The 25387-nt window shown below is 44.1% G+C and overlaps 1 protein-coding gene across 9 annotated transcripts in view; it reads left to right on the forward strand.

Annotated features, from left to right (window-relative positions):
• The window catches only part of WDR60 (WD repeat domain 60), a 131343-nt gene that overhangs the window by 49635 nt on the left and 56321 nt on the right, over positions 1-25387 (forward strand). For 2 of the 9 annotated variants that reach the window (XM_026451500.2, XM_026451498.1), the window contains exons 2-7: positions 1072-1492; positions 4845-4927; positions 5609-5959; positions 17050-17102; positions 19491-19545; positions 23051-23119. In XM_026451500.2, coding sequence (XP_026307285.1) covers positions 1141-1492; positions 4845-4927; positions 5609-5959; positions 17050-17102; positions 19491-19545; positions 23051-23119 — 963 coding nt within the window. In that variant the 5' untranslated portion in view covers positions 1072-1140. The other 7 variants (XM_026451501.1, XM_026451499.1, XM_026451502.1 and 4 more) reach the window with 7 other exon arrangements.

Genomic DNA, 25387 nt, shown 5'->3' on the forward strand with positions numbered 1-25387 from the left:
GAGGGGGGAGAGGGGCTCTGGGACGGCGGTGGGGTGGGGAGAGGGGCTCTGGGACGGCGTTGGGCGGGGAGAGGGGCTCTGGGACGGCGTTGGGGGGGGAGAGGGGCTGTGGGACGGGGGTGGGGGGGGGGGGGGGGCTCTGGGACGGCGTTGGGCAGGGAGAGGGGCTTTGGGACGGAGAGAGTCGTCGTTTGTATGGGGCCCAGGTGGTTTGTGTCTTAGCAACTTTAAAACACAGCTTCAGTATCTCTCTTTTAACACATGTAGTATTTTATTTATTTATTTTTAATTAATTTTACTCTATGTTTTAGAGATGGGGTCTTACCCTTTTAGCCAGGCCAGAGGGCAGTGGTGAAATCATAACTCACTGCAACCTTGACCTTCTGGGCCTAAGCTGTCCTCCCACCTCAGTCTTTCGAGTAGCTGGGACTACAGACATGAACCACCAGGCCTGCTACTCTTTAAGTTTTTTAATTTTTTGGGTAAGATGCGGATCTTGCTGTGTTGCTCGGGCTAGCCTTGAACTCCTGGCCTCAGGCAATCCTTCTGCCTCAGCCTCCCAAAGTGCTGGGATAGTAGGTGTGAGGTACCATGCCTGGCCCTACTTATTTGTTTTGAATTTTACTTTATTTTTCACATTTAGGGGTTATAGGTGCAGGTTTCTTAAATGTGTATCTTGCAGAGTGGTGAAGTCTGGGCCATTAGTGCGCCTGACACCTGAATTGTACCTGTCACCCGAATAGTGAACATTATACCCGATAGGTAATTTTTCACCCTCTGATACACTTAGTATTTTAGATTTGATTTGCCGATAAATGTGAATGTCCATGATATCAGGGGTGTGGGTAGGCAGTTGTAGAAATCTAAGCTTGACTCCATGTCCTTTAGTGTTCTAAGAACCTCCATGCAGGCCCTGACCCGTCTAGGATTGGAAACTGAGATTGGAAAGCGGCTGAATGCAAATATGTTTTAAGGTCCTTCAGCTCTATGTGCTTCTCACGTTCAGGTATTAAAAGTCTAATGGAAATCTGCCTTCCTGGTCATGGAGGACCCTTTGTTCTCTTGTTTCAGGCCATCCAGTCAGGCGGTTCCAAGGAAGAAAAGAAGCACAGAGAGAAGAAGCTGCGTAAGGAGTCTGAGATGGACCTTCCTGAACACCAGGAGGCGAGGTGCTGGGATCCCGACCAGGATGCCAGGAGCAGAGACAGGGCGGCTGAAGTCGACACTGCTAAGGAGAGTCCCCGTGGGGAGAGGGACAGAGACAGACAGAGGGAGAGGAGAAGAGACGCAAAAGACCGGGAGAAAGAAAAGCTGAAGGAGAAACATCGAGAGGCAGAAAAGTCTCACAGCAGAGGAAAGGACAGGGAAAAAGAAAGAGACAGAAGGGCCCTGAAGGAAGAGCCCCGGCAGACCGTGGCCCGCCGCAACCTGCTGGGCCAGGAGACACAGGACCGGCGGCTCCTGGAGCGGGCGGAGAGGAAAGGCCGCTCAGGTGAGTCCCTGTTTGCCTTCCTGCAGGGCTGTTTCGCTGCTGGTGACAGGTTGATAGTTCCCTCCCTCCCCTCCCCCCCCCCCCCCCCCCCCCTCCCCTCCCTCCCTCCCCTCCCCTCCCTCCCTCCCTCCCCTCCCTCCGTCCCCTCCGTCCCCTCCCTCCCCTCCCTCTCTCTGTGTCTCCCTCCTTCCCTCCTTCCCCTTTCCTTTTTTTTCCTGGTTAGGGTCTTGCTCTGCCCCCAGGCTAGAGTGCAGTGGTGCCATCACAGGTCATGGGAGCCTCAGCTTCCTGGGCTCAAGCGATCCTCCCACCACAGCCTCCCAAAGCATTGGCATTACAGACGACAGCCACTGTGCCCAGCTGGCTCTATTTGTTTTAAAAGTTCTTGCTGTTTGGGACATTTTCCTCTTTTGAAATGTTCATTCATTATTTTTGTTTTCTCTCATAGTTTTCACAAATGTTTTATCTTTGAAGTCAGATATTCTCTCTCTTGCGGGGTGTGTGTGTACTTTTTATCATTGTTGCCTTTTGATAGTTTAAAAACTCATTCAGGCCAGGTGTGGTGGGTCATACCTGTAATCCCAGCGCTTTGGGAGGCTGAGGTGGGAGGATTGCTCCAGCCCAGGATTTTGAGACCAGCTTGGGCAACATAGGGAGACTCCATCACTACAAAAAATAAAAAAAGTTAGCTGTGTATGGTGGTGCTTGCCTGTAGTTCTAGCTATTTGGTAGGCTGAGGTGGGAGGATCCCTTGAGCCCAGGAGGTTGAGGCTGCAGTAAGCTATGATGGTGTCACTGCACTGCAGCCTGGGCAACAGAGTGAGACCCTGTCTCAAAAGAAAAAACGAAAACTCAACAAACCATTTAGCTAGCCAGGTGTGGTGGCTCACGCCTGTAATCCCACACTATGGGAGGCCAAGGTGGGTGGATCACCTGAGGTCAGGAGTTCGAAACCAGCCTGGCCAACATGGTGAAATCCCGTCTCTACTAAAAATACAAAAAATTTAGCCAGGCGTGGTAGCATGCGCCTGTAATCCCAGCTACTCAGGAGGCTGAGGCAGGGAAATTGCTTGAACCAGGGAGGTGGAGGTTACAGTGAGCAGAGATTGTGCCACTGCACTTCAGACAGAGCCTAATTAATTTTAACAGTAGCTGTCCTACTATTTAATGTTCTTTTCAAAATGATTGTTTTTGACGTTTTTGGTATTTATTTGCGGTAACGTCTTTTGTTCTCAGATCACCCTTTTTTAGACTACCTGCTCATTTTTTCAATGTGGTGTTGAAAGGAATTATACTGGAAAGACTTTTGAAAACTGATTGCAGACTAGACTCTCTCAAGTTCTTTCCTCTGTATGTCTCTTCTCATCTCCTTTCTTTCCGTACCGCCCATCTGTGCAGTGTGGCCTTTATCCAGGACTGGGTCCCCAGCCCTCTTCTCCAGCAACCCCTTGCCCTTGCTGGCTGGATCTAGTCTCATGGTTTTAAATACTGTTTGTCTCTGTCCTCATTTCCAAGTTTTTACCCCCAGCTGGGCATTGTCCCTGAATTCCAGGCTTGTGTATCCCCTGTGTTTTGATGTCTAATAGATAACACAAACGCAGTGTACCCCACACGGAGCTTCCGGTAGCCCCTCCACACCGGCTGTGCTGCAGGCTTGCCCATCTCAGTCGATAGCACCCGCATCCTCGCGTCCTGAGGTCAGAAGACCTGGGACGTATCCCGATGCCCTGTTTTCTCTTTCAGTCTCTCGGAGAGTCCTGGGGTTTCCACCTTGAAAATTACCTGGAACGGGGCTCTCCCTCTGTAGCCCAGACTCCTAGAGGTGTGCTCAGTGCTTAGTAAATGCCTTTTTTTTTTCTGAGAAGGAGTCTCACTCTGTCGCTCAGGCTGGAGTGCAGTGTTGCAGTCTCTGCTCACTGCATCCTCTGTCTCCTGGGTTCAAGCAGTTCTCTTCCTCACCCTCCCGAGTAGCTGGGATTACAGGTGCACACCACCACGCCCAGCTGATTTTTGTATTTTTAGTAGAGATGGGGTTTCATCATGTTGGCCAGGCTGTTCTTGAACTCCTGACCTCGTGATCCACCTGCCTCGGCCTCCCAGAGTGCTTGGATTACAGGCGTGAGCCACCGCGCCCAGCCTGGTAAATGCTTTTTGAATGAATGCACTTTGCCTCAGTGATCTTTGAAAGTTTAACTTTGCCCTGATCTTTTAAAGTGTCCACTCTCTGAATTTTACATCTGATGCCTTTTTTTGTGTGCAGATTCAGAAGTGAAGGTCCAGCTTTCCTTGTTGGATGATGCTTTGGTGTCATCCGTACCTGCCTGGCTCTGTTTGCCCCCCGTCTCTCTTGCAGGTCATGCTGGGCCTTGGTGCTTCAGCCTCCCCAGCCCAGGATGGATGCTGTAGCCTGGTGCCCTGGGGGTTCTGCTGCACCTGGCTTCCTTGTTTATTCAGGGGCCTCTGACTTCCTTGGTCCCCTCAGCAGTGGGGGTGTCAGGAGGTATGGGGGCTGCTCTGGGTCCTCAGTGCAATCCAGGAGGGCAGGCGTTTCCGTGGAGCTCACATTTGGCTAAAGTGTTTGGCTGACTGGGCTCGTTCTCCTGTTCAGACTAAGCTCTGCTTCTGCGTGATGTGCAGAAACCCTGAAGGCTATATGAGTTTGGTCTGGTGCCCTCTTTAATTTCCAAGGGTTACTCAGACATTTGCCTGATTGCTTCAGCAGCAAACTGAGCAAGGCAAGAAGTCTCTCTGTTCCTTAGTGTACGAGTCTGTCCTCATACTGCTATAAAGAAACACCTGAGGCTGGGGAATTTATAAAGAAAAGAGGTTTAACTGGCTCACAGTTGTGCAGGCGTACAGGAAGCGTGGCTGCGGAGGCCACAGGAGACTTACAGTCCTGGGGGAAGGTGAAGGGAAGCGGTCACGTCTTACAGGGCTGGAGCAGGAGGAAGGGAGAGAGTGGAGAGGTGCCACGCACTTTTAAACAACCAGATCTTGTGAGAACTCACTCAGTATCACAAGAACAACACCGGGGGAAATTCACCCCCATGATCCAGTCACCTCCCATCAGGTCTCACCTTCAGCACTGGGGACTACATTTCAGCGTGAGATTTGGGTGGGGATGCAGATCCAAACCATATCACTTAGATTGCCATGTTCATCTCCTTCTTCTTTTTAAATTTGATACTAGAACTCTTCATTCTTGAATTGGAGACGTGTTTTAGTTGAAGAATATTTTTAAATACTTATTAATAAGCATAAAATGTGCAATACCATCCGTAGCAAGATATTAAAAGAGCTTTTTGATGTGCTAACATTTGGGAGTATTAAAAATATGTTTTACTTCTTGTAGTAAGTAAAGTAAGAAGTGAAGAGAAAGATGAAGACTCTGAAAGAGGAGATGAAGATAGAGAAAGAAGATACCGAGAAAGAAAGGTATACGAAGCAAGGCCTGGGGAAAGGTTTTCCAAACGTTGCCAAGTAAAGGATATTTTAAATGTTATTGTTAGAAGCATTTTTAGAAAATGTCCTAAGCCAGGATTTCAGGCCCGGAAAAGGCCTCCAGCACTGTGTGTAGTCAGTTTCTTTCTCCCCATGGTCGAATGTGTTTTTCTGATTCTGTATAAAATGGTGTAGTGTCTGCATATAACCTACGCACATCCTCCTGGATGTTTTAAATCATCTCCAGATTACTTAAAATCCCTAATGCAATATAAATGAGATGTAAATAGTTGTTATTGTTTAGGGTGTAATGACAAGCAAAAAGTCTGTATATGTTTAATACAGACATGATTTTCTTTGAATGTGTTTGATCCGTGGTTGGTTGGATCTGTTGTTGCGGAACCCACGGAGAGGGAGGCCGGCTGTGCTCCTGTTTGACGTGCTCCTGTGTTTCTCAGCTTGTTGGTTGGATCCGTGGTTGGTTGGATCTGTTGTTGTGGAACCCACGGAGAGGGAGGCCGGCTGCGCTCCTGTTTGACGTGCTCCTGTGTTTCTCAGCTTGTTGGTTGGATCCGTGGTTGGTTGGATCTGTTGTTGTGGAACCCATGGAGAGGGAGGCCGGCTGCGCTTCTGTTTGATGTGCTCCTGTGTTTCTCAGCTTGTTGTGTTTTACAGCTGCAGTACGGAGACAGCAAGGACAACCCTCTCAAGTACTGGCTTTATAAAGAAGAAGGTGACAGGAGACACAGGAAGCCCAGAGAGCCAGATCGAGACAAGAAACACCGAGAAAAAAGCAGCACAAGGGAAAAAAGAGAGAAATATTCCAAAGAGAAAAGTAATTCATTCTCTGAAAAAGGAGGGGAAGAAAGACATAAAGAAAAGCGACACAAAGAAGGCCTTCATTTTGATGATGAGAGGCACCGAAGCAGCGTGGATAGAAAAGAGAGATCAGCAAAAGACGAGCACAAGAAAAGGGAATCCAAGGTACCCCTTCCGATGCTTCGTTGCCTTCACAGCCGCCACGAGGTCAGCACGCTCAGAGGAGGCTTACCGGGTCGTGTCGCCAGACAAAGTTGAGATTTGTGGCCTGGTGGTAGTAATTCAGGAGAAATGCGACTCAGGTCTTGATGATGTGGTTAGTACAGACAGATTACTGATCTCCTGAGAAATGTGATGTCACATATTTTGATTATATTCTGAATGTACTTTAAACAGATACTTGGAAATCTATCATAAAATTTTTAAAATCTGGCTGGACGTGGTGGCTCATGCCTGTAATCCCAGCACTTTGGGAGGCCAAGGTGCAGATCACCTGAGGTTGGGAGTTTGAGACCAGCCTGACCAACATGGTGAAACCCCGTCTCTACTAAAAACAAAAAAATTAGCAGGGCATGGTGGCATGTGCATGTAATCTCAGCTACTCTGGAGGCTGAGGCAGGAGAATTGCTGGAACTCGGGAAGGAGAATCACTGGACCCAGGAGACATATAGGTTGCAGTGAGCTGAGATCACACCACTGCATTTCAGCCTGGGTGATGGAGCGAGACTCTATCTCTCAAAAAAAAAAAAATTGAAATTTAACATTGAAAAGGAAGCTGGTAGGTTTTAAAGTGGAAATTAAGTGAATAATTAGCAAACGTTTCAACCGGAATTGGTATAAGTTTGCAAAAAAAGCGAAACAAGACAGAACAAAAATGTAAAAGCATTGATTGCAGAGGATCTAATTTCCCTCTCAGGTCTGTGGTTTCATCCCTGTACTTAGGATTTTCCTAGAGGTGTTTTAGCACCTTTTGTTCTCAGCGTGCTTTTTGCTGCTCTGTTTTTACAGAATCTGAAGCTAATATGATTTTGTTTACCTGTTTCTTGGTGATGCTTCCTTTAAGATGGAAGCGAAATCTTCGCAAGGGTCAGATGGTACCTGAGGCTAGGGGAGAGTCACACCTTGAGGAAACACATGTAGAGCTGGTGACCACTGCAGTGTTTGCTGTAAAATGCAAAAGCCAGTGGGTTAGAACTGGGAGCCCTTAGGACGAGAAGCAGTCGTGTTACGAGCAGAAGCCATCTGGCTCCCAGCCATCTCAGCCACTCTTGTGCTGTCCTGCATGGGGTCTAAGTCCTGTAACCTCCCTTGCCTTTGCCCCGAGGGCCTTTCCTCACTGAGACCCCACTGTCTCCCGCAGCCCACGCCCTCTGTGTGTATCAGGGCGTTGGCCACGTTTCTTAGCAGGTTTGAGGCGGTGCCGGTTCTGCTACCCACATCTGCAGTGTGGAAAGCCCGTGGACTCCCTCAGTCAGCCACACTGAAGGTTAGGTGAGAAGCAGCTCCTTGAGGACAGATATAAATTTTTTTGTTTTTTATTTATTTATATTTATTTGTTTATTTATTTTGAGACGGAGTCTCGCTCTGTCGCCCAGGCTGGAGTGCAGTGGTGCGATCTTGGCTCATTGCAAGTTCCGCCTCCTGGGTTCACGCCATTCTCCTGCCTCAGCCTCCTGAGTAGCTGGGACTGCAGGCGCCCGCCACCGTGTCTGGCTAATTTTTTGTATTTTTAGTAGAGATGGAGTTTCACCATGTTAGCCAGGATGGTCTCGATCTCCTGACCTCATGATCCGCCCACCTCGGCCTCCCAAAGTGCTGGGATTACAGGTGTGAGCCACTGCGCCCGATCACTTTTTTTGTTTTTAAGTCTCTTTCCTTAGATCAAAACTTCATCATTTTCTCTCAACGTTGTATTATGAACATTTTCAAACATACAGCAAAGTCGACATAATTTTCCAGTGAACACTCACATACCCACAACTCAGACTCCACCACTCACCTTTTATTGAACTTGGCTGTTCTCCATTACCTAGAGCACATTTAATTACTGGAAGTGACTTAGGTTACATGTGCTTAGTTCCACCCAGAAATGCCTTTCTGGACATAGATTTGGCTTTTATTAAAGGTGGATGAGAAAAATGGTCTATGAAGAACATTATCCTGTACCTTTGTAAAACTACTGCCTTCAAATTAGTCCCAGAAGAAAGATTATTCAGATGACTGACATTTTCTTTTTAAGACAAGTTGTTCCTATCTGAGTGGCACGGTTCTAGGTGCTGAGGATACAGCTGTGAACAAAACAAAAATTACTGTTCTTATCATGCTTATGTTGTGTTAAAGAAGCCATAGGATAAAGAACTACAAAAAAAAAAAATCAAATCTCAGACAGGTGTGGTGGCTTACACCTGGAGTCCTACTACTCAGCAGGTGGGAGGATCTCTTGAGCCCAGGAGTTCAAGACCAGTCTGAAAAATAGAGTGAGACTCCAGCTCTACCAAAATAAAAATAAAAAATTAGCCAGGCATGGTGGCACACGCCTGTAGTCCCAGCTACTATGGAGGCTGAGGTGAGAGGATCACTTGAGCCGAGGAGGTCAAGGCTGCAGTGAGCTGTGATCTTATCACTGCAGTCCAACCTGGGTAGTACAGTAAGACCTTGTCTTAAAAAAGAGGCCAGGCACGGTGGCTCACACCTATAATCCCAGCACTTTGGGAGACCAAGACAGGCAGATCACTTGAGGTCAGGAGTTCAAGACCAGCCTGGCCAACATAGCAAAACCCCATCTCTAGTAAAAAAAAAAAAAAAAAATACAAAAATTATCTAGGTGTTGTGGTGTGTGCCTGTAATCTCAGCTACTTGGGAGGCTGAGGCAGGAGAATTGCTTGAACCTGGGAGGAAGAGGTTACAGTTTGCTGAGATCGTGCCACTGCACCCCAGTCCGAGAGGCAGAGTGCGCCTTCATCTCAAAAAAAAAAAAAAAGAAAAAGAAAAAGGAAAAGAAATGAATAGATATATGATATAACTTCAGGAACGGTGATTGAACATTGTATTATTAAAACTTTCCTTTGCATTGACTTTTAGAAATTCAAAACTTTTGAGTGCTTTTGATACTCAAAATGAGTATCAACTCAGATGTTCTTCAGCTGAGTACTCTGTGAACCTGCTGCTCGAAGTAATTATCCTGTGGTTACCATAAAGTGCAAGGGGCGCTGTTAGTGATTATGCCAGGACAACAAATAGAAACTGGGACTGTTTCAACAACAAATAGAAACAGGGATAGATGTTCTCTGTGATTGCCTCTCACTTTCTCTATATGAAATTTTTTCTGTTTTTCTTTTTTTTTTTTTAAGACTGAGTCTCACTGTATTGCCCAGGCCGGAGTGCAGTGGTGTGATCTTGGCTCACTGCAGCCTCCACCTCCCAGGTTCAAGTGATTCTTCTGCCTTAGCCTCCTGAGTAGCTGGGATTACAGGCGTGCGCCTAATTTTTTTTTTTTTTTTTTTTTTTGTATTTTTAGTAGAGTTTCGCCATGTTGGCTAGGCTGGCCTCAAACTCCTGACCTCAGGTGATCCGCCTTTCTTGGCCTGCCAAAGTGCTGGGATTACAGGTGTGAGCCACGGTGCCCAGCCTCTATATGATTTTCAATCCATGATTTTAATTAGAATTATGTAACTTTTATTATAAGCTTTCTCCAGTTATTAATTAGAGATACAAAGGGTATGAGTAAGTACAATAAATAAACAAAATGTTCTTCTAAGCTTCCTGACAACAGTGACTTCTTTATTAGAAGAATCCAGTGGCCTCATTATCCTATCTGCCACACTTTTATCCTTTTATTTATTTTTATTTATTTATTTTTTATTATACTTTAAGTTCTAGGGTACATGTGCACAACGTGCAGGTTTGTTACATATGTGTACATGTGCCATGTTGGTGTGCTGCACCCATTAACGTGTCATTTACATTAGGTATATCTGCTAATGCTATCCCTCCCCCAGCCCCCCACCCCACCCCACAACAGGCCCCAGTGTGTGATGTTCCCCTTCCTGTGTCCAAGTGATCTCATTGTTCATTTCCCACCTATGAGTGAGAACATGTGGTGTTTGGTTTTCTGTTCTTGTGACAGTTTGCTGAGAATGATGGTTTCTAGCTGCATCCATGTCCCTGCAAAGGACACGAACACATCCTTTTTTATGGCTGCATAGTATTCCATGGTGTATATGTGCCACATTTTCTTAATCTAGTCTGTCATTGATGGACATCTGGTTTCGTTCCAAGTCTTTGCTATTGTGAATAGTGCCACAGTAAACATACATGTGCATGTGTCTTTATAGCAGCATGATTTATAATCCTTTGGGTATATACCCAGTAATGGGATGTCTGGGTCAAATGGTATTTCTAGTTCTTGATCCTTGAGGAATCGCCGCACTGTCTTCCACAATGGTTGAACTAGTTTATAGTCCCACCAACAGTGTAAAAGTGTTTCTATTTCTCCATATCCTCTCCAGCACCTGTTGTTTCCTGACTTTTTAATGATCGCCGTTCTAACTGGTGTGCAATGGTATCTCATTGTGGTTTTGATTTGCATTTCTCTGATGGCTAGTGATGATGAGCATTTTTTCATGTGTCTGTTGGCTACATAAATGTCTTCTTTTGAGAAGTGTCTGTTCATATCCTTTGCCCACTTTTTGATGGGGTTGTTTGTTTTTTTCTTGTAAATTTGTTTGAGTTCTTTGTAGATTCTGGATATTAGCCCTTTGTCAGATAAGTAGATTGCAAAAATTTTCTCCCATTCTGTAGGTTGCCTGTTCACTCTGATGGTTGTTTCTTTTTCTGTGCAGAAGCTCTTTAGTTTAATTAGATCCCATTTGTCAATTTTGACTTTTGTTGCCATTGCTTTTGGTGTTTTAGACATGAAGTCCTTGCCCATGCCTGTGTCCTGAATGGTATTGCCTAGGTTTTCTTCTAGGGTTTTTATGGTTTTAGGTCTAACATTTAAGTCTCTAATCCATCTTGAATTAATTTTTGTATAAGGTGTAAGGAAAGGATCCAGTTTCAGCTTTCTACTTATGGCTAGCGAGTTTTCCCAGCACCATTTATTAAATAGGGAATCCTTTCCCCATTTCTTGTTTTTGTCACGTTTGTCAAAGATCAGATGGTTATGGATGTGTGGTATTATTTCTGAGGGCTCTGTTCTGTTCCATTGGTCTATGTCTCTGTTTTGGTACCAGTACCATGCTGTTTTGATTACTGTAGCCTTGTAGTGTTATTTGAAGTCAGGTAGCATGATGCCTCCAGCTTTGTTCTTTTGGCTTAGGACTGTCTTGGCAATGCGGACTCTTTTTTGGTTCCATGTGAACTTTAAAGTAGTTTTTTCCAATTCTGTGAAGAAAATCATTGGTAGCTTAGAGGGGATGGCATTGAATCTATAAATAACCTTGGGCAGTATGGCCATTTTCATGATATTGATTCTTCCTATCCATGAGCATAGAATGTTCTTCCATTTGTTTGTGTCCTCTTTTATTTCATTGAGCAGTGGTTTGTAGTGTTCCTTGAAGAGGTCCTTCACATCCCTTGTAAGTTGGATTCCTACGTATTTTATTCTCTTTGAAGCAATTGTGAATGGGATTTCACTCATGATTTGGCTCTCTGTTTGTCTGTAATTGGTGTATAAGAATGCTAGTGACTTTTGCGCATTGATTTTGTATCCTGAGACTTTGCTGAAGTTGCTTATCAGCTTAAGGAGATTTTGGGCTGAGACGATGGCGTTTTCTAAATATACAGTCTTGTCATCTGCAAACAGGGACAATTTGACTACCTCTTTTCCTAATTGAATACCCTTTATTTTTTTCTCTTGCCTGATTGCCCCGGCCAGAACTTCCAACACTATGTTGAATAGGAGTGGTGAGAGACGGCATCCCTGTCTTGTGCCAGTTTTCAAGGGGAATGCTTCCAGTTTTTGCCCATTCAGGCTGTGGGTTTGTCATAAATAGCTCTTATTATTTTGAGATATGTTCCATCATTACCGAATTTATTGAGAGTTTTTTTAGCATGAAGGGCTGTTGAATTTTGTCAAAGGCCTTTTCTGCATCTATTGAGATAATCATGTGATTTTTGTCTTTGGTTCTGTTTATATGCTGGATTACGTTTATTGATTTGCATATGTTGAACCAGCCTTGCATCCCAGGGATGAAGCCCACTTGATCATGGTGGATAAGCTTTTTGATGTGCTGCTGGATTCGGTTTGCCAGTATTTTATTGAGGATTTTTGCATGCATGTTCATCAGCGATATTGGTCTAAAATTTTCTTTTTTTGTTGTGTGTCTGCCAAGCTTTGGTATCAGGATGATGTTGGCCGCATAAAATGAGTTAGGGAGGATTCTCTCTTTTTCTGTTGGTTGGAATAATTTCAGAAGGAATGGTACCAGCTCTTCCTTGTACCTCTGGTAGAATTCGTCTGTGAATCCGTCTGGTCCTGGACTTTTTTCGGTTGGTAGGCTATTAATTATTGCCTCAATTTCAGAGCCTGTTATTGGTCTACTCAGGTCTTCCTGGTTTAGTCTTGGGAGAGTGTAAGTGTCCAGGAATTTATCCATTTCTTCTAGGTTTTCTAGTTTATTTGCGTAGAGGTGTTTATAGTATTCTCTGATGGTAGTTTGTATTTCTGTGGGGTCGGTGGTGATATCCCCTTTATCATTTTTTATTGCATCTATTTGATTCTTCTCTCTTTTCTTCTTTATTAGTCTTGCTAGTGGTCTATCCATTTTGTTGATCTTTTCAGAAAACCAGCTCCTGGATTCACTGATATTTTGAAGCATTTTTTGTGTCTCTATCTCCTTCAGTTCTGCTCTGATCTTAGTTATTTCTTGCCTTCTGCCAGCTTTTGAATGTGTTTGCTCTTGCTTCTCTAATTCTTTTAATTGTGATGTTAGGGTGTCAATTTTAGATCTTTCCTGCTTTCTCTTGTGGGCATTTAGTGCTATAAATTTACCTCTACACCCTGCTTTAAATGTGTCCCAGAGATTCTGGTATGTTGTATCTTTGTTCTCATCGGTTTCAAAGAACATCTTTATTTCTGCCTTCATTTCGTTGTGTACCCAGTAGTCATTCAGGAGCAGGTTGTTCAGTTTCCATGTAGTTGAGCAATATTGAGTGAGTTTCTTAATCCTGAGTTCTAGTTTGATTGCACTGTGGTCTGAGAGACAGTTTGTTATAATTTCTGTTCTTTTACATTTGCTGAGGAGTGCTTTACTTCCAACTGTGTGGTCAATTTTGGAATAAGTGTGATGTGCTGAGAAGAATGTAGATTCTGTTGTTTTGGGGTGGAGAGTACTGTAGATGTCTATTAGGTTTGCTTGGTGCAGAGTTGAGTTCAATTCCTGGATATCCTTGTTAACTTTCTGTCTCATTGATCTGTCTAATATTGACAGTGGAGTGTTAAAGTCTCCCATTATTATTGTGTGGGAGTCTAAGTCTCTTTGTAAGTCTGTAAGGACTTGCTTTATGAATCTGGGTGCTCCTTTATTGGGTGCATATATATTTAAGATAGTAAGCTCTTCTTCTTGAATTGATCCCTTTACCATTATGTAATGGCCTTCTTTGTCTCTTTTGATCTTTGTTGGTTTAAAGTGCATTTTATCAGAGACTAGGATTGCAACCCCTGCCTTTTTTTGTTTTCCATTTGCTTGGTAGATCTTCCTCCATCCCTTTATTTTGAGCCTGTGTGTGTCTCTGCATGTGAGATGGGTCTCCTGAATACAGCACACTGATGGGTCTTGACTCTTTATCCAATTTGCCAGTCTGTGTCTTTTAATTGGAGCATATAGCCCATTTGTATTTAAGGTTAATATTGTTATGTGTGAACTTGATCCTGTCATTATGATGTTAGCTCGTTATTTTGCTCATTAGTTGATGCAGTTTCTTCCTAGCATCAATGGTCTTTACATTTTGGCATGTTTTTGCAGTGACTGGTACTGGTTGTTCCTTTCCATGTTTAGTGTTTCCTTCAGGAGCTCTTGTAGGGCAAGCCTGGTGGTGACAGAATCTCTCAGCATGTGCTTGTCTGTAAAGGATTTTATTTCTCCTTCACTTAGGAAACTTAGTTTGGCTGGGTATGAAATTCTGGGTTGAAAATTCTTTTCTTTAAGAATGTTGAATATTGGCCCCCACTCTGTTCTGGCTTGGAGAGTTTCTGCCGAGAGATCTGCTGTTAGTCTGATGGGCTTCCCTTTGTGTGTAACCTGACCTTTCTCTCTGGCTGCCCTTTACATTTTTTCCTTCATTTCAACTTTGGTGAATCTGACAATTACGTGTCTTGGAGTTGCTCTTCTCAAGGAGTGTCTTTGTGGCGTTCTCTGTATTTCCTGAATTTGAATGTTGGCCTGCCTTGCTAGGTTGGGGAAGTTCTCCTGGATAATATCCTGCAGAGTGTTTTCCAACTTGGTTCCATTCTCCTCGTCACTTTCAGGTTCACCAGTCAGACGTAGATTTGGTCTTTTCACATAGTCCCATATTTCTTGGAGGCTTTGTTCGTTTCTTTTTACTCTTTTTTCTCTAAACTTCTCTTCTCGCTTCATTTCATTCATTTGATCTTCAGTCACTGATACCCTTTCTTCCAGTTGATCAAGTCGGTTACGGAAGCTTGTGCATTTATCACGTAGTTCTTGTGTCATGGTTTTCATCTCTATCAGGTCATTAAGGACTTGGTTATTCTAGTTAGCCATTCGTCAAATCTTTTTTCAGGGTTTTTAGTTTCTTTTCCATGGGTTTGAACTTCCTCCTTTAGCTCGGAGAAGTTTGATTGTCTGAAGTCTTCCTCTCCAACTCATCAAAGTCATTCTCTTTCCAGCTTTGTTCCGTTGCTGTCGAGGAACTGCGTTCCTTTGGAGGGGGAGAGGTGCTGTGATTTTTAGAATTTCCAACTTTTCTGTACTGCTTTTTCCCCGTCTTTGTAGTTTTTATCTACATTTGGTCATTGATGATAGTGACATACAGATAGGGTTTTGGTGTGGATGTCCTTTCTGTTTGTTATTTTTCCTTCTAACAGTCAGGACCCTCAACTGCAGGTCTGTTGGAGTTTGCTGGAGGTCCACTCCAGACCCTGTTTGCCTGGGTATCAGCAGTGGAGGCCGCAGAGGAATGAATATTGCTTTGCTGTCTGATCGTTCCTCTGGAAGCTTCTTCGTCTCAGAGATATATCCGGCCACGTGAGGTGTGAGGTGTCAGTCTGCCCCTAGTGGGGGATGTCTCCCAGTTAGGCTACTCAGGTCAGGGACCCACTTGAGCAGACAGACTGTCCATTCTCAGGTCTCAAACTCCGTGCTGGGAAAACTACTACTCTTCAAAGCTGTCAGACGGGGACATTTACATCTGCAGAGGTTTCTGCTGCCTTTTGTTTGGCTATGCCCTGTCTCCAGAGGTGGAGTCTACAGGCCGGCCTCCTTGAGCTGTGGTGTTCCAGCTTCCTGGCAGCCTTGTTTACCTACTTAAGCCTCACCAATGGCAGGTGCCCCTCTCCCAGCCTCGCTGCCACCTTGCAGTTAGATCTCAGACTGCTGTGCTAGCAGTGAGGGAGGCTCCGTGGGCATGGGACCCTCCGAGCCAGGCACAGGATATAATCTCCTGGTGTACCCTTTGCTGAGACCCTTGGTAAAGCGCAGTATTAGGGTGGAAGTGACCCAATTTTCCAGGTCTTGTGTGTCTCGGTTTCCTTTGACTAGGAAAGGGAATTCCCTTCCCCCTTGCGCTTCCCAGGTAAGGCGATGCCTTGCCCTGCTTCGGCTCTCACTCGTTGGGCTGCACCCACTGTCCAACACGCCCCAGTGAGATGAACCTGGTACCTCAGTTGGAAATGCAGAAATCACCCGTCTTCCATGTTGCTCACGCTGGGAGCTGGAGGCTGGAGCTGTTCCTATTCGGCCATCTTGGCGCGGATCCCCTCACCTTTACCCTTTTAAAAAACAATTTTTTTTTTGAGAAGGAGTCTCGCTCTGTTGTCCAGGCTGGAGTGCAGTGGTGTCATCTCCGCTCACTGCAAGCTCCACCTCCTGGGTTCACGCCAGTCTCCTGCCTCAGCCTTCTGAGTAGCTGGGACTACAGGCGCCCACCACCACTTTTGTATTTTTAGTAGAGACGGAGTTTCACTGTGTTAGCCAGGATGGTCTCTATCTCCTGACCTCGTGATCCGCCCACCTTGGCCTCCCAAAGTTCTGGGATTACAGGCGTGAGCCGCCATGCCCGGCAAAAGCAATTTTTTTAGAAATGGGTTCTCGCTGTGTTGCCTAGGCTGATCTTGAACTCCTGGCCTCAAGCTGCCAAACTCCTACCTCAGCCTGCCAAACGGATGGGATTAGGATGTGAACCACCATGCCTGCCATACTTTTATCCTTTTCAAGATTGGATCATCTCCTTTCTGCTCCTGGAAGTAGTGGATTCAAATGATCACTCGTAAATACCTTTTCCAGCCCAGGACTCTCCTGTCCAGAGTGTTAGTCCGGAGGGAATGTGTGATGAGGCCACGGGAGTTAGATGACAACGTGTTGAGCTTTGTCTCAGCTCTGCCATTTGCAGGCCATCTGGGTGAGCAGCCTTACCTGCCTCCCTGTGTGGTAGGTGCTGAGATCATCACAGGATGCTTCTCCTGGCCCCATGTGCAGTCTGACTGGCTGCTGTCACCACAGCCAGGCCCCCCCAGTGCTGTGTGCTGCTTGCCCACCACCCAGGTCTGACTCTTATCATTAACTTGATGACTTTTTTTTTCTTCCCTTTTTATATCTAGTCAGTAAATCATAATTTTTCTGATTAATTTTGTAAAGTTTTTCTTTTTTTTTTGAGATGATGTCTCGCTCTGTTGCCCAGGCTGGTGTGCAGTGGCGTGATCTCGGCTCACTGCAGCCTCCACCTCCTGAGTACCTGGGACTACAAGTGTGTACCACCACGCCCAGCTAATTTTGTATTTTTAGTAGAGACGGGATTTCTCAGTGTTGGTCAGGCTGGTCTCTAACTCCCATCCTCAGGTGATCCATGTGCCTTGGCCTCCTAAAGTGCTGGGATCGCAGGCGTGAGCCACCTCGCCTGGCATAATCACCCTTTTATATATAATTTCATCCATTTTCTTTACATTTAATTATCTAATTTACTAAAAATAGCTGGCAAAAATAGTTATTTTAAAAGAACTTGTGGTGTAGATGCTATTGTTAAATTTTCAATCTGTTCTTGTTTTATGGGGTTTACTAATTATGCTTACTTCATTCCCATATGCTAATGAATGGTTATGGGATTATTCTTTTGTTTGATAGAACGGACACAGAAATCGAGGTGCAAGCTCAAAAAGAGATGGGACCAGCAGCCAGTAAGGATTGCGTGCCCTGTGGTCGACCTTGACGTGTGCCGCTCTCGTGGAATGCTTCAGGGAACTTTCTTACTGGCTCCAGTGATGGCCAGTCCGTGGGAATCAGTTATAGATATACTTCATTTTCTCTAGATTTTACCCCTTAGCCCCTCCAAATGCGTTGATATGTTTTAGGAATACTAGAGGAGCTTGGAAACTTAATATGAAATTATTAGCTTTTTAGTTTGCCTTTTAAATTAATTATATTTATTTTTATTTTTTCTGATCTGTTTTTGTCCTTTTTAACATTTGCTCATGCAAAATTAGAAAATTGGTACTGACTTTGGGGAGAATAATTCACTTGGGAGCCTCTTCATGTGCAAGAGGGCATCCTCCCTGCCTGAAGCTAAAGATCCACAGCTGGGCGGTTTCGCCCCTTTATAGACCTGAGCAAACTGTTCTGGTTCACAGCCACTAAAAGCAGGACATGCCAGCAAGTCCCCCTCTGCCCATTGTTTGTCGCTTGTGAACACCCAGGAGGGAACATTCCACCCTGAGGCCTTGGCAGAGACCCCCAGAGCTGGGGGTGGGGGCCAGCCCTGGTTGGAATTTCCTGTCTACCTTTTAGTTGCAGTGTTGGGTGGCCTTTCGCTAAAGCAATGATGATAATTCCTGTGTCGTGTGGGTTTTGCGAAGACTATAGATTAGTTGAAGTTTCTGTATAAACTCTTTTTTTTATTGAGACAAAGTCTCACTTTGTCACCAAGGCTAGAGTGCAGTGGCACGATCTTGGCTCACTGCAACCTTCGCCTCCCAGATTCAAGCTGTTCTTCTGCCTCAGCCTCCTGAGTAACTGGAACTACAGGCACACACCACCACGCCCAGCTAATTTTTGTATTTTTGGTAGAGATGGGGTTTTGCCATGTTGGCTTGGCTGGTATCGAACTCCTGGCCTCAAGTGAGCCACCCGCTTTGGCCTCCCAAAGTCTGGGATTACAGGCATGAGCCACCGCTCCTGGCCTAAACTCTCATATGTAAGCCCTAAACTTTAATTTGTTCTTTCTCACAATCATATTTTGTAATCCTTTTTCAAAGATTAGAAAACCCAGGTTAAATGTCTTACCCAAATTTTTACAAGTTTGGGCAAAGCTAACACTTAAACCTCGGGTGTCAGTTCCTGGATTTTATACTGCATGTCCACTAGAAGGCACAAGAAGACTTTTTTGCTCAGTTCAGTACTTTTGTTAAACCACATGGTATATTGGTATGAATGAAAGTTTAAAAATTGAGAATCAGTTTGATATTTTGCACATCTTTATTTTAGGTCCTAACTAACATGAAGTGTGATTTAAAAATAAAACATATTTCAAGATAAATCTTTCTTTTAGAAATATCTTTTATTTTATATTTGTATTATATAATTTATATATTATATATTTTATTATATATTATATATTTTATTTTATATTTAATATAAAATAGTATTTCAGATAGACCAATAAAATTATAGAAAATTTCTAGAACTCTGTTTTTTGAGATGGAGTCTTGCTCTGTTGCCTAGGCTGGAGTGCAACGGCATGATCTTGGCTAACTGTAACCTCCACCTCCCTGGTTCAAGCAATTCTGCTGCCTTAGCCTCCCAAGTAGCTGGGATTACAGGCACATGCCACCATGACTGGCTAATTTTTTTGTATTTTTAGTAGAGATGGAGTTTCACCGTGTTTGCCAGACTGGTCCCGAGCTCTTGACCTCAGGCAGTCTGCCCACCTCGGCCTCCCAAAGTGCTGGGATTACAGGCGTGAGCCCTGCACCCGGCCAAGAACTCCTAAAGAATGTAGATTTGCACTCACACACAAGTTTGTTAAAACACGTAATTTCTTCTCTGGAAGGTATTTTCTGTTTTGAATGATTGCTAAAAGAGTAAGAATGCTAGGAAGACTTTAACATTTATTGCTCTAATAAAACATGCTTTGCTAACCTGCAACGGTTTTTTTTTAAAAATTACTTTTTGAGAAAGGGTCTTGCTCTGTCACCCAGGCTGGAGTGCAGTGGCACAGTCATGGCTCACTGTAGCTTCAAACTCCTGGGCTCAAGCAGTCCTCCTGCCTCAGCCTCCCAAGTAGCTGAGACTAAGGCATGTGCCACCATGCCAGGCTAATTTTTTATCTTTGTAGAGATGGGGTCTACTCTGTCGCCCAGGCTGGTCCCAAACTCCTGGCCTTAAGTGATCCTCCTGCCTCAGGCTCCCAAATAGCTGGGATTACAGGTGCAAGTCGTTGCCCTTGGTTATAGTAGTTCTTAATCATATCAAAGTATTGTTAAGAACTTTCACTGATATGGAAAATGTTTTGTTTTTTAAAAGCCCTCATTTAAAAGTAAATTTTGATTTTGATTATGTTTGCTTTCCAGGCATGCTGAGAATTTAGTAAGGAATCACGGAAAAGATAAAGATTCAAGACGGAAGGTAAGGCAGTCTCCACTGAGGATACATCGATTTTATGGTACATTCAGATTAGCCATCATCTTAGTTTGGGCTTCCCCTTGAAAGCAGAGGCTGAGACAGGGCTCATTTGCAGATGGTTTATTTGAGTGGTGATTCCAGAAGGCACACTAGAGACTTACTTTAGGCTAGAAGACACAAATAGGTTGAAAGTAAAAAGCTGGACAAAGAGAATCTGTCAAACAGCAGCTATGAGAGGGCTGGACTGGCTATACTAATATCAGATAAAACAGATTTTGAGACAGAAAGTGTTACTAGAGATAGACAATTCAGAATGACCAAATAATTAGTTCAGCAAGGAGATGTAACAATTGTAAATGAATATTTACCTAACAAGAGGGCCCCAAAACACAAGCAGCAAAACCTGACAGAATTGAAGGGAGAAATAGGCAATTCACAATAGTAGGAACTTTAGCACCCCACTTTCAATCACAGATAGGACAATATTTTATGGTAACAAATTAGGTAATTTAGATGAAAGGACAAATTCCTAGAGACTATCAGTTACTAAAACTGCTAGAAGCAATAGCCTGAACTGACCTATAGTAAGTCGGGAAATTGTGTTTGTGTTAAGAATCTCCCCACAAAGTAGCTCAGGCTCTGATGGCCTCTCTGGCAAATTCTACCAAGCACGTGTTATTAATAGACACTTGTGACTAACACACACGCGTAATCCCTCTCCTTGCATAATTGTTTCCATGTGTTAAGCTACCCTGTGACACGTATTTATGCACCAGGAGAATTGTACCCTGTGCTGAGCTTGTCACTTAGCCCATCAGCGTTTCTCCACAGTCTTCATTATCTCCACCATCTCCATTAGTGTCATAAGAGTAGTCTTCATAACGATTACTTAGTAACTAAAATAGCACACTGTGGAGTTAGGGTTATTATCAAACCATTTTCCTCTTTTTGTTTTGTTATTACAGATAATGTGGCAAGCATATTTTGAATCTTATGAATTATTTCTGGAGAATAATTTTTTCTTTTTTGGTAGTTATCTGAAACCCATGACCTTGAGGTAGTCATATTTAACAATTTTGTGCCATATATGTATATATATGTTGAGTTGGAGTCTTGCTCTGTCTCCCAGGCTGGAGTGCAATGGCGTGATCTCAGCTCACCTCAGCCTCCGCCTCCTGGGTTCAAGTGATTCGTGCCTCAGCCTTCTGAGTAGCTGGGATCACAGGCATGCGCCACCGCACCCAGCTAATTTTTGTTTTTTTAGTAGAGACAGGGTTTCACCATGTTGGCCAGGCTGATCTTGAACTCCTGACCTCAGGTGATCCGCCTGCTTCGGCCTCCCAAAGTGCTGGGATGACAGGCAGGAGCCACCGTGCTCAGCCTTCGTGCCATATTTGTATGAATTACTTTATTCTATATCCGTACACAAACATAATTTTACATAAATTAGGCCATACAGCACCTGTTGTTTGATGCGGATGTTTTGTTTGTTTGATTTTGGTGCTGGTGGTGGTGGGATTGCTTATTATCTGGCTATAGCCACACGTTTACCACAGAAAAAAAAGACCTACAAATATTTCTCATATGATCTTTTATGATCATATATTGGTATATGTATATTTGGGAATTTGGAAGCCAGTTTTAAACATTTACACACACACACAAACACACACACAGCCCTCCTGTTTTTCCTAGTTCATTGTGGAACTCCCTCCAGTTTGGATGTTATGGATCTACTGTGTTATTTTTGTGAATACATTTCTTGAAGTGGAATTGTGGAATTATTGGATGAAAACATATAGATTTATTTTCCTATTTTTTTCATGTTTCCCAATTTTTTCTCTAAGCTCCAGGTTGGCATTGTTAACTAGAATTATAACGTGAGCCACTTTATAATTTTAAATTTTATTTTTTATTTTTATTTAAAAAAATATGCCAGATGTTTGAGACCAGCCTGGGCAACACAGGAAGTCCTCATCTGTATAAAAACAACAACAACAGAAAATGTAAAAAGGCCAGGCGTGGTGGCTGAGGCCTGTAACCCCAGCACTTTGGGAGGCCAAGGCAGAGGCATCACCTGAGGTCAGGAGTTCGAGACCAGCCTGGCCAACGTGGTGAAACTCCATCTCTACTCAAAATGCAAAAATCAGCCAGGCGTGGTGGTGGACTCCTGTAATCCCAGCTACTTGGGAGGCTGAGGCAGGAGAATTGCTTGAACCCAGGAGGTGGAAATTGCAGTGAGCCGAGATCGCATCACTGCATTCCAGCCTGGGCCACGGAGTGAGACTCCATCTCAAAAAAAAAAAAAGTAGAGGTGGGGTCTTGCTATGTTGCCCAGACTGGTCTTGCACTTCTGGGCTCAGGTGATCCTCCTGCCTCAGCCTCCTAAAGTACTGGGATTATAGGTGTGAGCCACCACAACTGGCCTATAATTTTATGTTTTCTTATAAACATACAAAAGGAACATGAAATTAATTTTATAACATCTTATATAATCCAATAAATCTAAAATAGTATCCATGCAACCTGTAATCAGTATAAAAATTATCAATGAGGTAACCAATGGAATATTTTACATTCTTTTTTTTTTCTTTTCCAGAGGAGTAAAATATATGATGTGTTTTTTTCTAGAAAAATTTCAGTTGATTGTGAACGTATTTAACAGCTTGTTTGGCTCTGATTAGATCCACATTTTACAGCAGCAACACTGAATTTATCTTGATCTTCAGCATTTATGGAATGCCTACTATGTGCCAGAATAGTTTTCTGGACACATGGAAAGTTCTTTTTCTGTTTTCTTCGTGAATAATACATTATATTGTCACCAGTTTTAGACACTGCCTAGTTTTGGGTAGTCACTTGGTTTTTTTTTTTTTTTTTTGAGACTGAGTTTCGCTCTTGTCGCCCAGGCTGGAGTGCAGTGGTGCGATCTCAGCTCACCACAACGTCTGCCTCCTGGGTTCAAGAGATTATCCTGCCTCAGCCTCCCAAGTGGCTGGGATTGCAGGTGCCTGCCACCCTGCCTGGCTAATTTTTTTTATTTTTAGTAGAGACAGGATTTCACCGTGTTGGCTAGGCTGGTCTCAAACTCCTGACCTCAGGTGATCTGAGTAGTGACTTCTAAGGGCATAGATCTTCCTAGCGTCGTTGACAAAGGTGACATTTGCAAGGCTTTTTCTTCATCACATACAGGGATCCGGGCTTCTTGTGTGTCCTTTCATCCGGTCCTCTCACTGCTGCTGTGAAGCAGATGCCGTAATTCTGATTTTTCAGAAGAGAAAGCTGAGGCACAGAGGGTTGAAGATACTTGCTCTAAGCTCTTAAGTCACACAGTTTGTCAGCCACTAGGCTGGGACCCGCATTCCAGAGCGTTAGTTTCGCAGTCTGTGCACCTGTGAAATCTCACCTGTGTCCTGTCTGCTGAGGGCTGGTGGGCTCTGCGGGGAGCTGCGTGTCTCCTGGAATCTCACCTGTGTCCTGGCTGATGGGGCTGTTCTCTCTCCATTAGCATGGCCACGAGGAAGGCTCTTCCGTGTGGTGGAAGCTGGACCAGAGGCCAGGAGGCGACGAAACTGTGGTAAGGAGAGTACTTCGTCTTACAGTTTTGCAATCCTGTCTCAGCACAGATTTCCACTCACATTTCCTTGCTTTCCTGTCAGCATTTTACTAGTGTAATTATTGTCCCTTCCAGACAGCAGAACATGAGCATGAAGGGACAGATGAGATTTTCATATGAAATTCACACTTGGAGTTGTTTGAAGTCCTTGGTCTTGTTGAAAGCCATCTGGGTTATGGGGATCAAGGAATGTAACTGGGTTGTGTGCACACCATCAGGTACTCGAGCCTCTTTCTTCCTGGAAGAGGAGAGGATTTTGCAAAGAAATTGGAGGGAAGAGGTTTAGGGTGAATGAACAGACAGCCTTCTCGTTGTTGTTCTGTGTAAGTTGAAGAAAGTGAGGAGATTTGAAGACACCTAATAGAGAAATCACAAAAGACATGATCCAGGCCGTGATTGCTGAGAATTATACAAGGTTATTAATAATTTTTCAGAATATATATGCAAAACCAGAGAGATCACGGAATTGTAAGTATCCTCATGAGGGAGGACTTGTGGACGGGGCCTCTGAAGGACGTAGTGCAGAGCTTGATGGAGAGCTCGTGGGGCTCTCCTTGGGCGGGTGAACTCCGGGTGATGGGGGTTTCTTGTTCCTTCTCAGGGGTGTGTCCCCCAGTGTGGTTCTAGCTCTGCACAGAAGTGACAGTGTCTGCTCCTTTCCCCACTGTCTCCTGACCTGGCTGAGTACCTGGCCCACACTAAGTGTGTTGTAAGTGTTTGCAGAGTGGATGAATTGTAGTTTCAAAATCCTGGCCAGACATAGGACATGACTAAGAGCCACTGGGTCTGCTGAGTTGAGCAGGAATAAGAAATGTGATGCTATTAGTTTTCATTTAAAATTCCTGTTTTTGTTCTTTTTGTCAGTCAGCAGGTGTTGTATTTATTGATACAATAAATGTATATATTATTTAATATAATGTACAATGACTTTATATGATAATGTACCAAGAGGACCTTATTTATTTTTTATAAGACTTTATTATTTTTTATTTTATATTTATTTTGAGACAGGCTCGCTCTGTTGCCCAGGCTGGGCACAATCATAGCTCAATGCAGCCTCAGACTCTTGGGCTCAAGTGATTCTCCTGACTCAGCCTTTCAAGTAGTTGGGACCATAGGCATAAGACACTACTCTTGGCTAAGACCTTTTTTTTTTTAAGAGCAGTTTTTAAGTTTCCATCAAAATTGAGAGGAAGGGACTAGGCATAGGCTCACCCCTGTAATCCCAGTACTTTGGGAGGCCGAAGTGGGCAGATCACCTGAGGTCAGGAGTTCGAGACCAACCTGGCCAACATGGCGAAACCCCATCTACTAAAAATACAAAATTAGTGGGGCGTGGTGGCGGGTGCCTATAATCCCAGCTACTCGGGAGGCTGAGGCAGGAGAATTGCTTGAACCCAGGAGGTGCAGGTTGCAGTGAGCTGAGATTGAGCCATTGTACTCAGGCTCAGCCATTGTACATCATGCAGAGTGGTTGCACTGCCCTAACAAGAGCAAAACTCCATCTCAAAAAAAAAAAATATTGACACGAAGATACAAAGATTTCCCATATACTCCCTCGCCCCCCGCACATGAATAGCCTTCCCCATTATCAACATACCCTGGCAGAGTGAAGCCTACATCGATGTGTCATTATCATCGCAGTCCAAGATTTATGTTAGGGTTCACTCTTGACCTTAAACATACTGTGGGTTTGGGCAAATGGGCGGTGATGTGGATCCACCACAGGGCATCATGCAGAGTGGTTGCACTGCCCTAAAAACGCCTGTGCTCCGACTGTTCATCCCTCCCTTCCCCCTTATTCGTGGTAATCAATGATCTTGTCTGTGTCTGCATAGCTTTGCCCTTTCCAGAGTGTCTTATATAGCCACTCCTCAACGTATGACAGGGTTACATCCCAGTAAACCCATAATAAGTTGAAAGTATCACGATTTGAAAATGCATTTAATATGCCTAAACTACCAAAGCTTAGCCCAGCCTACCTTTAATGTGCTCCAAACACTTACCCTACAGTTAGCAAAATCATTTGACACACAACCTATTTTGTAATAAGGTGTTTAATATCTCATATAATGTATTGACTGCAGCACACTGTAGCGTGTTGGTTGTTCAGCCTCTTGGTCACGTGGCTGCCTGGGAGGTGTGGCTGCTGCTGCCGCCAGCATCATAACAGTATCGTACCACATATCATACCGCATATTGTACTGCATGTCACACCGCATATCGTAC

Source organism: Piliocolobus tephrosceles, chromosome 8, assembly GCF_002776525.5.
Source record: "Piliocolobus tephrosceles isolate RC106 chromosome 8, ASM277652v3, whole genome shotgun sequence".
Lineage (NCBI taxonomy): Eukaryota > Metazoa > Chordata > Mammalia > Primates > Cercopithecidae > Piliocolobus > Piliocolobus tephrosceles.